This window comes from Anabrus simplex, chromosome 4, assembly GCF_040414725.1.
Source record: "Anabrus simplex isolate iqAnaSimp1 chromosome 4, ASM4041472v1, whole genome shotgun sequence".
Classification (NCBI taxonomy): Eukaryota; Metazoa; Arthropoda; class Insecta; order Orthoptera; family Tettigoniidae; genus Anabrus; species Anabrus simplex.
Window position 1 is genome coordinate 20,222,982 of NC_090268.1, and position 16,370 is coordinate 20,239,351.

The 16,370-nt window shown below is 39.2% G+C and overlaps 1 protein-coding gene across 1 annotated transcript in view; it reads left to right on the forward strand.

Moving 5' to 3' along the window:
* Positions 1-16,370, forward strand: part of LOC136872138 (protein rolling stone) — a 131,043-nt gene that overhangs the window by 84,831 nt on the left and 29,842 nt on the right. Inside the window, exon 2 of the mRNA XM_067145982.2 lies at positions 10,487-10,618. Within this exon, the coding sequence (XP_067002083.2) occupies positions 10,532-10,618 (87 nt within the window). The 5' untranslated portion in view covers positions 10,487-10,531. The remainder of the gene's footprint in view (positions 1-10,486; positions 10,619-16,370) is intronic.

A 16,370-nucleotide genomic window follows, 5' to 3' on the forward strand; every position in this document is an offset into this window, starting at 1 on the left:
CCTATCTGTTGCTTTCCTAGCCTTTTCCTAAATGATTTCAAAGAAATTGGAAATTTATTGAACGTCTCCCTTGGTAAGCTATTCCAATCCCTAACTCCCCTTCCTATAAATGCATATTTGCCCCAGTTTGTCCTCTTGAATTCTAACTTTATCTTCATATTGTGATCTTTCCTACTACCTAGGTATATATTTACTATCATTAGTAGTGTATTCTGAAGTCGTCTTATCCAGTTTTTTAAATGTTTTATTACGCCTGTTACTATAGGCTCGGTATCCAAACTATTTGTGGAGATTAGTTCAATAACAATGCAAATGTGTTCAGTTTGTATGCATAAGTATCATTCGTGTTAACGTCTTGATTCTTGTACGGTATATTTATTGCGTGTATTCGCGGTAGTCGTTGTAGGCTGTACCATTTATTATTCATGAATTAGGACCTGAAAATGGCTAAGTTTCCCCGATGCTTGGAATGCAACAGTAGGCCTAGTAGACGCTTACCGGAGATGAATGTGAAGGAACGGACTTTCACACTTCACGGTCCACTGGTACTATTCAGACCTCATGATTATTGCCCTGTATAACTTCTGCGAGGCTTTTGATTTAGAATTGGTACAGTAGTTTTGGTTTGCGAACTGACGGGAATTTTCGTACGGATCTTCTGCTTTCTAATGCGGCGCCTTTTTAACATTTTATTTTGGATGTATCTGATGAACATCTGTTCTTGCCGTGTTATCCTGTATCGCAGGAATAAAAATAACCTGTCGACAGGTGTTTTCATTCGTGCGTAATGCAAGTTAATGCATGAATTCCACACTACGGTCTCCTCGGCAAGCTGTGGAGAGCCCACAACATGGCGATACGCGAATGGACAGCTCTTCTCCAGTCACACGCTACTGCGAAGCCAGCGGTGTAGGGCCTTGGTTACCATAATGTGTGGAATACCGCGAGTCTACGCTACTTTTGATTAGTACCGCAACATGATAAATACCATGGTTCTAGTTTACTAGGGATTGGTACCATTGAGAGGCCGATGACCTGGATCTTCGACCCATTTAGAGAACAAGCATCATTGATTCAGGATTGTGCTTTGGAAGTAGTCCCTTCGTCAATAATACTATTACTTTACGATAGTTTCTGGGAATGTGGGGCTTTGCGGGTCGGGTCCACTGATTGTTTTAAATTCATATTCATCCATTCATTCTTCATCACGTTTTGAATTCTGATCAGTGGATGAATTTTGGACTTTCAAATTAATTGCATTCCGTATCATTTCGTACCATTATGGGCCGATAACCTAGATGTTAGGCCCCTTTAAATAGTCATCATCATCTCGTAACCACATTAATTATGTCACCAAAGTGTCAAGGTAGATTTCGCCATGAAGGTGTAACATTTCACTTCTCTGCGATAACTTCAGCTCGCTTTGACCAGACATTCAGACTAATTTGAAAATGAACTATTGTCACGAAATGTTAAGTTTTCACGTTCAGATATTCAGATACTTCGTCTTTAACAAAATGGTCCTTAAATTTATGACTCAAAGAAAACGATGCACATACAGTAATCGTTGCCGAAAGGGAGTTGTAGGGAAAGACGTGCGTTCAGCCTATAAGAACTATTTTCCTCTTCACTGTGTTCTCTCTGACGGTCACCACATTGAGTTACGCGGTAAAACAAAAGTAGAGATGTCTCCCCTGCCGTTCTACAGGGTGCGCACACAGTCCATATCCTCTATATTAAAGTAAATTCAGACTGGCATAATATAAAAGTACATATACTATTTATTTTTAGTAATCCACAACATCCGTATGTATCCCTCCATGGTCTCTGCACATCTGAATACGCCGTCAAGTTCTGATGCTCATATTAAGCAATTCCAGCCGCGGGGTGAGCCAGTCATTAATCATCTGGAGGTAACTGTTCTGATTAACAGAACGATCAAAACTATACGGGCCAAACAGATGCGTTTGTGTCATTCCGACCCAGGTCGTGACGTGAAGTGGATTTCACTCGATTTCTTGAAAAAAATGTGGATTTTTCTTTTCCCCAAAAGCAAACTGTGGGAACTGCGATAAATCGCACATTCGTCAGTGAACATGACTTCTGCCTTCTGAGCCATTGTTTGGAATTGTTGCAGCATCCGACCACACGCATCAACACGTCTCTCCAAATAGTTTAATGATTCAGTGACACTCAATGGACGCCAACACCTCATTTTCAGATCCACTTTGATGTTTCCTCATTGTTGATTCTGGTGTCCACAACTCTAATGCACGTTTCCGTGTGGATTTCACCGGAGATTGTTGGATCGATTTTTCCACGTCGGCACAAAGTTCGTCTGGTGGATGGTCTTCCACTAATCGGCGCGTTGCGAACATTGCCCGTTAAAAGGCGTTCTTTCCCCATGCTATCATCTTTGTTGACGCTGTTTTCACAAACCGCGCAACGAAATCGTCCCTCACATTTTAAATTGATTGCCACTAATTTTACGCTCATGAATCCACACAGCGGCCAGCAAACGTTCCTCAATCGAATAAGCACTTGTATCAGCCATTCTTGAAATATCTTGGCACCAACTGCTGGCAACAATCGAAGACAAATGGGTATCTCACAATAGAAATAAATGAGTAGCGGTATACGGACTTTGTGCACACTCAGTACACTAAAACCCATATTCAGTAGTTGTAATGTGTCATATTCCTTATACACGAAATTTTCATTACAAATTAAACACTCCGATTTGTTTTTGCGTAGGCAAGTCGGTAAATATCTGCAATTTTGCTCTAATTGTCTTTAGGTTGGCTCTATGGCGTTGTGTGCTCACCAGCCGCTAGATGGCACCGTTGTCTACGTCGGTGGTAGGTTTCAGCGTTCTTAGATCAGTACAGCTTGCACTGTTGCGACGTAAAGATGGCCGCGCCATGGGCGCCCGCAAGGGGGGGCAAGGGGGGGCACTTGCCCCCCCCCCTGGAATTCTAAAGATGTTGATGTTCAATTGTTTAATATCATACCAGATTATTTCATAAACTGAAATTACTGACAGTCATCTAGCATATGTTATAACTGGAAGTTTCTGTAAAGAATTTAATGTTGCTGATGTTATATTGGTTTTTATATTCAAGAAAATTGTTAATGTGCCCCCCCCCCTGGAAAAGATCCTGCGGGCGCCCATGGGCCGCACCAAGGAAGGACAGCCACTCGTCTGTTATTCAGGATCATATCACGCACTGTTCAGTATTGGCGTCAGTTACGGCTGCAGATGGACGCCCGGATTTTTCCTCATTCTTCACGCTCATGCGACCCCTTTTTGAACTGTTCAATCCCATGGTAGCCGCTTCGCCGTGGCAAAACATTGTCCCCGTATTGTGCTGAAAGGTTTCCATGAATTTCCGCTGCTGGTACACCCGCAGACTACAAGAAAGCGGATTACGGAACCCTGATTTTTCTTGGTGCAAACTGTTGACTGCAGACTGTTGGACAATAGATCAGCAACGAAGGGTCCTTCAAAGTGAGAACCTGGTCAAATGACGTACCAAAGCGTACAGACAGTACGAGGCATGCTGGACATTCATAACTGAGCAAACGTTTGTACTCTGATATCGCTTAAAACCTCAAGAAGTAAATAAAATTAAACGTATAAAATCAATGGATAGTTAATAGATTCTTTTAATTTTAAAACTTGTTTTATGAAATAATTGTGCTTAGCGTAGGAGACCCGTGGGAGTTAATTGTTCAAAATAGCTCACAGTACAAGCAATAAAGTTTATAATCGAGATAAGACCGGAAAAACTGAGTTAGCTATATTGAAACATTCTACGAGGAATCTCTTATAAAAATCGAAGTGAGATCAATAATAATAATAATAATAATAATAATAATAATAATAATATAGCTATGGCCTCGGCTGCCGCGTGTTAATCTGTTGCAATCTGGCTGTCTGGTCGTCAATTTCGACGTTGAGTTATACTTTGGGCGTATCACAGGACGGTAAAGCGAATCTCTATTGCGGATTTATGGCAGAGTATAATACGATGAATGACCTTGATGTTGAAGTATTTCAACTGTAGGCTATGCGTTTTAATCTCGTTTCATTTCAATAGTCTTGTTTTAATTAAGAAATCTGTTGCATACATACATACATACATACATACATACATACATTTATTGAACATAACAGGCGACTTCGCCCCTATACATGTTCACATGCAATAATAATAATAATAATAATAATAATAATAATAATAGTAATAATAATAGTAATAATAATAATAGTAATAATAATAATAAAATGGATAATAATAATAATAATTAGCAGTCATTAGCTGAAGCAGTTCACTCACTCAGTGTTCATCCAGTGTCCTTATTATGCTCTGTACTTGCGTCACATTCTTGTTACTGACCTACACCTGATCAATAATCAAACAGCAACACTCAGCATTTCAGCACTTGCATTCCAGCTAACTTTAAAACAAACAGACCATGCAATCCTGTCCTCTTACCCAACTCCACCTAACTAAGTACTCAGTCCCTATATTCCCTAATCCATTAGAATTTTAACATACTATCCCCTTCCCTTATACAGATAACTATTCCACCCCCCTATTCCCCTGCCCACCCTCTAACTCACTCTCCTTCATTTTACTCTCGCAGGCCTTTTTTGTCGCACAAAAATACCTGTTCAATTCACCCCCTTTTTCCCATTGTTTAATAATCCATCTCAGTATTGCGTTCTCATCCCCTCTCCCCAATATTTCCCGATGCTCGGCACTCAATAATCCATGTCTTAACCCCCTCGTTACCTCACAGTCTCTTAGCAAGTGAAACTCATCATTCACATCTCCACAAAGTACACACCTTGTCTTATCCCTCCCCTGTAACCAGCCTGTATTCCTTGGCAAACCTAAAAGCCACCACATCATCCCATATCGTTTTGACCTATCGACGTATCTAATATTCAACCCTGCTATCTCCTCTATTTTCGTCAAAACAGTCAGCGAATTTCTTAGTCTGCTTTCCCCCAATAATTTCTGCCTATGGATATCTCTAATTCTCCTTTCCAGTATATTCATCCCTCTCACTTCTGTCTTTGACCAAACCTCCCCCCACAGGTGTCCTAATCCTATCCTCTCCAAATATCCCTTTATTTTTTCTAACCATCCACCCTTATACATGCTCTTAAATTGCTGTACATATGCTGCCTGTAATACTCTCCCACCTTCCTGTCTTTTTAAATTCATCCAGTATCTAATTATTCTTTTCACACCCTCTGATTCCAAATCCTCCCCACACATTAATTCCGCCCCTACATTTGCTGTACACCTCGGTAAGCCCATCACTAACTTAGCAAAACTACTAACAATCCTTCTTAGTTCCTCTCTTTTCTCATCCAGCCCCCAAACTTCTGCTCCGTATAATACCCTCCCAACGATTACCGACCTGAACACGAGTCTCAGTGTTTTATAACTGATCCCCGGGTACTTGAGTAGCAAATTTCTGACTGAGGCTAAGGCTGCCAATCCTCTATATTTCACTCTTTTGATCTGGTCACTCCAAGTTCCTTTATCATTAAAAATAACTCCTAGATATTCCAACTTCCTTACCTGTTCCAATCTTTCTCCCTGAATTACCCAATTCCCTTCTATCTTTCTTCTTTTGTCCACCTGTACTACCAATATTTTAGACTTATTTCCATTAATTTTCAATCCCCATTTCCTCGCAAATAGCATCACTGACTCTAAGGCCCTATTCATCGCCCCTGAAGTTAGCGTCATCAATAACACATCATAATTAAGAAATCAAAACATTCAATCACAATTTCTTCTCTCCAAGGAGTACATAATGTGCACAAATGTCAAGGAGTTCATTGTCATATGGTCCCCACAATCTCCTATGATAAAAGTTCTTCAAAGCAAGAAATTAAATTTTTATTTATAGTTCAGCCTACCATCTAAAGGAGCTGGGTATTAAGATTACCAGTATTTCAGAATGTATGTACTAGTATGTAAATGTTACTCAAAAGTTTAATTAAATGATTTATAAACTTTCACAAACTGGATATCTAGCTACACAATAGATGTAAAAATAAGGCATGGAAAAAAAAGGAACAAATCAATCAGCTTGGTAAAAGACTTGAAAATGAAGTGTAATGCTACATATAATTAATAATGTAAAGAACGGCTTAGTTTGACCTCCTTGTTTAACCCTCTCAGCAAAATCAATACAGTGATGTAACAACCTGCCCATTTTAAGATCTATTTTGATCCTCTTCACTAATTACGATATAAACCATCATTGGTTAATTTCCCTGGCACAGGGGCTGGGTGTGTGTGTCGTCTTCATCATTTCATCCTCATAACGACGCGCAGGTCGCCTACGGGAGTCAAATCAAAAGACCTGCACTTGGTGAGCCGAACCCGTCCTGGGGTCTTCTGGCACTAAAAAGCCATACGCCGTTTTCATTTACTATAAGGATGTGCAGTCAGCATTCCAGGAATTATGCATGGTGATTTAACAGCGGAATTTTTAGCAGCAAGCATAATTACAGTCCACCAAGGAAACTTCTAAATAATGGTATTGTGAAACAAGCATGATATGTTAAATTGGTAATAAACTACTATGTTTGTAAGACTTAATGAATTTTGTACTACATTTTAACATAAAATTGTGCAAGAGATGCAGCTGGCCCCATGGTCTAGGAGTACCTAGTGTGTATGCTTAAAAACCGGAGGCCCCAGGGTTGATTCCAGGGCAGGGCTGATACAAGGTCCATTCAGCTTACACGAATACAATGGAGTTATCTGATGGTCAGATAGTGGCCCTGGTCTATAAGTCAGAGAATATTGGCCAAGAGGATTAGTCTCAATGAATACAAGGCACCTTGTAATCTGCAGGCCTTCGAACCAAGCAGTGGTCACTTGGTAGGGAAAGACTAGGCAGGGCTGTTACGCCATGTTTTTCAGGGAATGTGTCCCTTGGGCATAGAATGTCTCTTGGGCATTTGGCAGGTGTTAGAAATAAGTGAATGCACTGAGTTCAGGTTTAGAGTATTTTAGCTAGTGAATATTGTGAAATCACATTATATCCAACCTTCAGCAACCCTGTTAAATCTTACCTAGTTCTACTGTCTAGACGGGAGTAGTCGATTAAGACCTACTCAGCTGTGACTCATGTCTTACTGTATATAGGCGCTCTTATGACCTGTCTGACACATTGTGCTCGTTAGATTCTCTTTGATCTTTGACTCATTCTCTCTACTTGTTTTCATTTGCAGTAGGTTTATACCTCTGGTGGGAAAAATTTCCAAACGCCAAAAAGGGATTGTGCTAGATTAACGAACGAAGGATGACTTTTGATTCATATTTCCCTCAAATCGCATTAGCATGGCGCTACTAGTGGCCCCATGACATTGCAAATCAGGTTTGCTTTAAATACGAGCTGTACTGTGCGAGAGCGTTAGTTACCAGCGAGATTGGACGGAGTGACTGAGTGGGTCAAGAATGCCTTTACCACGTCGAAGACGCCAGTATAGACAGCTCGCTGCGGTTAAACGAGGCCGTATAACAGGCCTACGTGAAGGTGGATTTTCCTTCTGCGCTTTTGCAGAACGACTTGGCAGGAATGTCTCCACTGTGACATTCATTTGCTGAGAGCAGTGGTCACAAGAAGGTACGCTCGCAAGAAGACCGGGCTCCAGACGTCCCCATGGCACCACCAAGAGGGAGGACCTCCGTATTCGGCGTATGGCTGTGGCGCAGCAGACTGAGTCTGCAGAAGCAATTTCAGCACCAGTACGCACCGCAGTGATGCAACAAACTGTTCGAAATCGGTTACTTGAAGGACAGCTCTGAGCCATATGCCTGCGGCATGCATTCCACTTACCCCAAATCACCACTGTCTATGATTTCAGTGGTGTCAAACGAGAGCTCATTGGAGGATGGAGTGGAGGTCCGTTGTGTTTTCCGATGAAAGCCGGTTCTGCCTTGGTGCCAGTGATGGCCGTGTGTTGGTCAGGAGGCCAGGTGAGCGCCTGCATTCCACCTGTCTGTGGCAGCAATGCACTGGACCTAAACCAGGAGTTCTGGTCGGGGGAATAATTTCCTATAACAGCAAGAGCACTCTCGTGGTTATACCATGCACCCTGACGACAGATATGTACATTTGTCTGGTGATTCGACCTGTTGTGCTGCCATTCATGAACAGCATTCCCGGGGGTGTTTTCCAACATGATAATGCACGCCCCCATACCGTTGTTGTAACCCAAAGTGTTCTACATAGTGTTGACATGTTGCCTCGGACTGCTCTATCCCCCGATCTGTCCCCACTCGAGCACATATGGGTCACCATTGAACGACAACACCAGAATCGTCCACAATCGGCATTAACCCATTACTGTATTGACCGACCAAGTCCAACAGGCTAGGAACTCCATCCCACGAGCTGACATCCGGCACCTCTACGACACAATGCATGCCTGCATTCCTCAGTCATATGATTACACCGGTTATTAATGGACCAGCATGGCACATTTGCGATGGATTTTCTTGCAAGTATATTAACCTGTACTCTTGTACCTTAAATCGATGAAATATGTTACTTCAACAAATATATTGTGAAAATTTCCGTATTCTATATTCCTTATTTCATGGTGTTTGGACATCTTTTTCTGCCAGTGTATTAGGGAGTAGGTTAGTGTTTCTTTTCATAGAGAGAAATCTGTCTGGAACTGAGAAAGAATAAAACAATTCCCATTTAAAAAATGTATCTCATAAATAGACCTCTTTTTACTTTTAACTCGTTTTTGACCTCAATTTTTTTCAGAAGGAATCCCTAGTTTAATTTTGATTGTGAATGTTAACATTCAAGGTCTTTAACCTTTCAGTCATGAAGTGACCAGTTTACCCCAGTGTCCCAGTGGGACCATTGATTGGATGCTACACCTTGCCAAGAATTGCACCAAACATCACTACTAGCCTCCTTTGTAGGACAATGTAGTGATGGAACACTGTGGGAGAGATCAATTTTTTTTTTAGTTTCTGACCATTACTTCCCATGTAGCTGTAGTCATCCCAGCCAGGGTTGCCAGACATCCTGGATTTTTTGGGACAGTAGGCCTACCATATTCGTTATATCCCGCGTCCCGGACAGTTCCCATCCAGGACGGCAATTGTCCCATATTTTAACCTTGGTAGGAATACACCAGTGTTTCTACCTCTGTTAATTACCAAACCCTTTTCTTCTTTCAAAGAGAATATTCTTCACTCCTTTGCTTCTTGTGTGAGTTCGTAGGTTTTTAAATTTTTATTTTATTGTTTGCCGTTCTCAGGTTGCCCATTCTGGTGAATAAAATGCATAATAGTGGATAGCTACCTGGGGTAACAGCAGTCTACCGCATGTTCGTATGAAATTGTCAACTGTGAGAAATATGTTCTGTTGACTTGATTAGGTATGTTTTGTAAATTTTTCTTCATGCAGAGATTTTTATGAAATCACTAAGAATGACAAAAAAATGTTTACAGCTCTTTAGAGAAGTGAAAATATATTGAAATTGAAAGAACTGGTGTGAATAATTAAATAAACTAAGTGTTTTCCTATTTGTTTTACATTGCACCGACAGAGGCAGTTCTTACAGTGACGATGGCATAGAAAAGGGCTAGGATTGGAATCGACCACGGCTTTAATTAAGATGGGATACAGCCCCAGTATTCGCCTGGTGTAAAATCGGAAATATCAGATAACAATCATTAGGGCTGCCAACACCGGGGTTTGAACCCATAGTCTCCCGAATACAAGCTCATAGCTACAGTACATGACGTGGTCGGTACTGTAAGTTTGTTTGTGTATAAATGTAAAGTCGTGCATTAATAAACTACACTATGTCAACATGATAATAAACGTATCATTTTGAAACAAAGTTTGTAACTTGTAGAATATGAGCCCATTGATTTCCTCGATCGCACTTCTGTCCCGTATTTTGATTTCAGGTATCTGACAACCCTGATCTCAGCTGACAGTGGAACTTAATCAGCTGGAAATAATCTCATATAAAATTAAGTTTAGTTTAACAGTTCCACCTATTCAATACAAATTTTTGTGATGCGGGTTACATTACAAATGAAACATTTATTTGGAACTAGTTTCAACCTAAGATCAAGATCATCATCAGCCAATAACACGAATTGCACAACATATTAAATAGTCCATAAACAATGTACGTATATAGCAGGAACATTGTTCTTTGACGCTATAAAGTTGAAGATGAAATGGTCACAATTTAGAAAAGTTCTAAATTATGCATAAATTGCATTGAAGTAAGGCACTTAGCTGCCGTTGAAGGATGATTCAATTTCGTCAATCCGGATGCTGAAAATTCTTGAAAATTTGTGAATCTACCATGGATCTTAGCATGGCAGCATAACTGTTAATTACCTTCCATCTTTTAGTTATCATAATTAAGTTTATTTTCAAATTGATTCTCCCTCTGTTTCAGGATGAAATGATTCTTATCTGATCTAAATTGTAATTGGATACCACCATGGTTAACAAGCTGTGGAGGAGAGAGTTCCGTCCTCAGTTCCTGCAGGTTGAGCATCACAGACCTGAACAATTTGTTCTTTGCCAAGTAAGTTATGTATATTTTAATATTTTGACAGTTAACATATGTTCACATGGCTTATTGATAGTGTATCCTTAACACTGATGTTCTGCTGATGTATGGGATGAAGTTAGGGTTGCCAGACATCAAGAAAATTGCAGGCATGCCCAGGAGGAATTTCTCCAAATTCCTAAATGTCCTCGTTTAGAAATTCAATTCATTCAATGGTTTTAAAATGTATTTTCTAGCTGTGAAAGAATGACCTTTCTAAGGGGCTTGACTGCATGGACAATCATTTTTGGAGATACTTTAGTGCTAGTATATATGAAAACTATCATTCTGAGGTGTTCAATATTGCAGAATATTTTTTCACTATTCCTGCACATAATGCAAATGCAGAGCAATTTCTTCATTGATTTCCACTCCATGGACAGGTGAAAGAAACAGACTATTGATAAGACTCTGTGAAGGGTATACTTTGTTAACTTAACACTTTTTTGCTAGTTGCTTTACGTCGCACCGACACAGATAGGTCTTATGGTGATGATGGGACAGGAAAGGGCTAGGAATGGGAAGGAAGCGGCCATGGCCTTAATTAAGGTACAGCCCCAGCATTTGCCTGGTGTGAAAATGGGAAACCACGGAAAACCATCTTCAGGGCTGCCGACAGTGGGGTTCGAACCCACTAGCTCCCGAATACTGGATACTGGCCGCACTTAAGCGACTGCAGCTATCGAGCTCGGTCTTCACACATTTAAACTGATCTGAGTATTATGATCATTTTTTAAACAGGACAGATATTTTCCAACAAATCACCATAGCTCTTAAATATGAATTATGTTTTACAGTAATGGCCATACCATGTTAAATATACTAGTTCTCAATCGATCACTACAGTTAGCAACATTGGGTTCGCTCGGTATTTAAATGGGTGACCACTTGAGAACACCACGTGCCATTGGCTCTATTCCATTTTGAGAGGAAATTGTATTTTCTGTACTCAAAGTACAAATTTTGGACAGTTGTTTTAGTCTAGGTTAACTGTAGCATTGCCATAAATTGCGCATTCATGTATTCTACACTATTCAACAAACATAGTGTATAAAAAGTCTCGATGGTTGCCTTTGTTGGGAAACAGTACAGTACTTCTTATTTTACAAAAGTAGAACTGATTCTGTTCTTGACATATTTAATACTAGCAAGATACCCGTGCTTCGCTACGGTATTATACTGAAATTTATAATTTAATGCTTAAAGTTTTATATATAATCCTCCGAAATTCGCGATCTGACTCGTTTTCTGAGAGATTACGGCAATGTTCCTCTCATTTTTCAATCTTTCTTTCCAGCAATCGATTTCGAACTTCCCTGGCTAGGTCCAGCTATTCCACGCGGTCAGTTGGGTCCCTAAATCTTTGCCATATTTTCCTATAAGCATTTTTAGTATCGATCAAATCCGGAAGGAGATCCGGCGTGGTGTCGTCTTGGGTGCCTTGGCGGTACTGAACCCGCGGCCGGACTGTATTCGTAGTCATTACCAGGCAAGGAACCGTTTCCAGCACGGTCCGCACAATTTGACGACGGTCCAGAACATTATTATTATTATTATTATTATTATTATTATTATTATTATTATTATTATTATTATTATTATTATTTGTTCTGGACCCCACAACAAGATGCAAGACCGTTACTTGGCGGTAAATTACATCTACTGCCATTGTCATTGTTGACAATGTGATCAACAACATTGTCGCGCGTAGCCAAGTGTGCGGGATTTCTGGCGATACGAATGACATACTTCCGTGCATTATTGACCTTATTATAGAGGTGAATAATTTGACGGTCAATCTCATTCCTATCGTTTATTTCAAATGTGTTTTACATTTTTATTTATAAGCCAGAGAATCTACTGTAATCTAAGAACGTTCTCCGAAGGAAAAGATGGCTGTTGAAATCGAACCCAGGAAAGATTACAAATGATCGGTTTATGATCAGAATAAGTACATCGAAAATCTACAGCCTGTTTCCAGTCATTCAACAGGGTCAGGAATGAAATGAATAAAGTCCCATCTAGCGGCGACAATAGGAATTGTGCCGGCCGCCGAAGCACTCCTCTGGGGCCATGATCGATGAATGACAAATGAAATGAAATATTGGACAGTGTTGCTGGAATGAATGATGACAGGGAAAACCGGAGTTTCCCGAGAAAAACCTGTCCCGCCTCCGTTTTGTCCAGCACTAATGTCACATGGAGTGAGCGGGATTTGAACCACGGAACCCAGCTGTGAGAGGCCGGCGCGCTGCCGCCTCAGCAAGGGAGGCTCCTTATAAGTACATTATCAACAGTAAAATCAATTGGTCTCACCACCTTTTACACCCCACCGCTGTTAATTTACCCCCCCCCCCCCCGCAAAAATTTAAAGAAGGCTTGTTTCTTTATGTTTAAAGGACATTCGAAACACAAATGTTTACGTCTATTACCTTCAGGTTTGAGATATAAGTATCCCCATAAAAATAATTAACTTTTTTTCACATCCTTTCACACTCCCCCCCCCCCCCAGTGAATTTTCCAGCAAAAAATTACTTGTTTCTTTAATAGTAAAGGATCTTCTAAATACCAATTATCACGACTCTTAACTTCTTCAGTTTTTGATTTATGTGTCCTCGTGAAGGAATTCAACTCCTTTTCACTCCCGCCCCGCAAGATGTTTCCCCCTCCCCAAAACGCGTTTTTCTTCGTTTTTAAAGGAAATCCGAATACCAATTTTCACGTCTGTAACAACTTTATTTTTATTAGATGTATGTATTCTCATACAATGAAGTCAATTTTTCAATTCTTTCACCCCCACCCCCACCCCCTTCATTGGATTTTCCGTAAATACGTGTTTCTTTACTTTTAAAGCATATTCCAAATATCAAATTTCAAGTCTGTAACATCTTCATTTTTGAGATATCAGTAGCCTAATTAAAAGAAATCAACACCATTTTTAGTCATTTTTAAACCCCCTCCCTCCACCAAAGTGGTATTTCCGAAAACTAATAATACATGTTTCTTTATTTTTAATAGAGATAAAAAAAATACCACTTTTCACTTCTGTAACATGTTCAGTTTTTGATATATACTGTAGAAATTCTCATTTTAAAATTTCACCACTTTTTATTTCCCCTTAAGTGGAGTTTCCAAAAACAAATCACCGATGTTTCTTTACATTTACAGGAAATTCCAAATACCCACTTTTTATGTCTGTAACATTTCGCGTTTCTCAGATATTCTGTAGATATAGTCTTTCGAAAAATTCACCCCAATTTGTCACTCCTATTTAACTGCCATTAATTGGATGTTCCAAAAACAAATATGTGTTTATTTTTAAAGGAGATCCCATATACAAATTTTCAGTTCTGTAATATCGTCAGTTTCTGAGATATATGTATCCTCATTAAAGGCATTCAACCCTTTTACACCCCTCCTATTGGGATTTACAGAAAACAAAAAATACGTATTTCTTTATTTTTAAAGGAGATTCTAAATACCAATTTTTACATCTGTAAACTTTTAAAGTTTCGAGATATATACACTCATTTTAAAATTTCAAACCCCCGTGTCACCCCCTTAGCGAAGGAATATCAAAAAATCCTCTCTTAGCAAGCACCTACATCTTAATATGAATATATACCCAAAATTTCATTTCTTTATGTCCAGTAGTTTTGACTCGGCGATGATGAATCAGTCAGTCAGTCAGGACAAGTTATTTTATATATATAGATGAGAATAACGGTGCATTCAATATTGCTTATTTCCATATATTTTCTTTTAGAGTATATTTACCTGATGTCCTGCATTCCCCTAAAATATCCTACATTGTAGAGCATGAAATCCTACATTCCCCTAAATGCACCTCAGTAACCCTAGATGAGTTGGATCTAAGGATAATGTCCAGATAGAGGAGGCATTAATACTTGCAAATTACTGAAATTTACCTGTGGTAATACACATTTACAGAAGGCTACAAAAGTTGAAAGCTAGAAAAGCATCCCGGATTTCTGGGGATATTTATATTACAAGGGAATGGGTTGGGACATTGTTTGCATGAAGGAGCAATACAAATCTGTTGCAATAGTAACTTCGGCATACAAGGGTGACAAACATGAAGCAGACAATTATAGGTTAGTCAGTTTGACATATTGTTCGTGAGCTCTTGGAAAGCATTCTTTGTGATTATATGACACATGTTTGCAAAATTATTAACTGGCTTGATAGAAGGCAATTTGGGTTTAGGAAAGATTATTCCAGTGAAGCTCAACTTGTAGAATTCCAGCAAGATATAGCAGATATTTTCTATTCAGGATGACAAATTGACTGTATTGCTATTGATCTATCCAAGGATTTGAATAGGGTAGGTCTTTGGAGATTACTGATGAAAATATGGATTATTGGACTAGACAAAGAATTGTTGTATAGGTGGCTAAATTTCTAGAAAATAGAATTTGGAGAATTAGAGTAGTCGACACGTTATCTGATCCTGTCATGATTAATGGGGGGGGGGGGGCAGCGTGTCCCACAGAGCAGTATTATTGGACCATTGTTTTCCTATATGTATAAATGATATGAGTGACTGAAATCACAGATAAGGCTATTTGCGGATAAGGTTATACTGTATATAATAAATGAGTTGCAGAATTGAGAGACTGCAGTAGGACTCAGACAATATTGTGAGGGGGACAGCACACAATGCTACAGTGGTAAATGGGATGAAATGTCAGGTTCTTTCATCAAGAAAAGGCCTAGGTTTTAATTACTGTGTTGACGGGGTGACTCTACCTCATGGAGAACACTTATAAGTTCCTTGGTGTAAATATAAGGAATCATCTTGATTAGGGTAATCATTATTACTGATGTTGTTAAGAAAGGTTACAGATCTCTTCACATGGTTGCAGTAAGGATGTAGTCCCTGATAAGACCCTAGTTCCAGTGTATTGGACCCATACCAGGACTACTTGATATGAGAACTGAAATATATCCAAAGGAAAGCAGCGTAGTCGTATACGACGCCTTATCTGCAACTTTGAACATGCAACTACAGAAGGTACAAAATGCATGTGTTCATTACGTGACAAATGCCAGGCGTGATGAACACGTAACACCCTGTTACATACAGCCGCAATGGTTGAAACTCCATGAACGATGGGAAATCTCAGTAGCCGTTGCTACGCACAAAATTCTCAAACTGAAGACCTCACCGTACCTTTATAATGCATTTAAATCTATGGAGTCAGTACATAATAGAGATGATAGGTTTACAAAATCTACCCTTCAAATTCCCTTCATCGTTTTATCATAGAATTTCCTATTAGACTTTACATTATTGTTTGCCATGTTTTATTCTCTCAACTCTGTTTTAGTCTGTTTGTATATTTCAATGTGTTTTTAAAAATATTAATTTGAATAATATATTACTACCTAAAATTGTAATGTATTGAATAGGTGGAAATAAACAAAAGATATTATCCTACATACAGTTTATGAAACTTTCAATATGGATGAAAAATGATTTTCATCACTTGTAATATTACTACCTTCCAAGGCAATGCTTTATTCTACCATAATCTATATTGATCATTTTATGAGAAAATAAGGCATTGCAAATTATATCCACTGATTATTTTAAACTCTTAGTAATTTTTAATCATTTGTTTTAAATTCTAGTCAGTGGATGTATTTTAAAATGTTTGTCATTTCATTTCACCTCGTACCATTAGCGGTTGATGACCTAGATGTT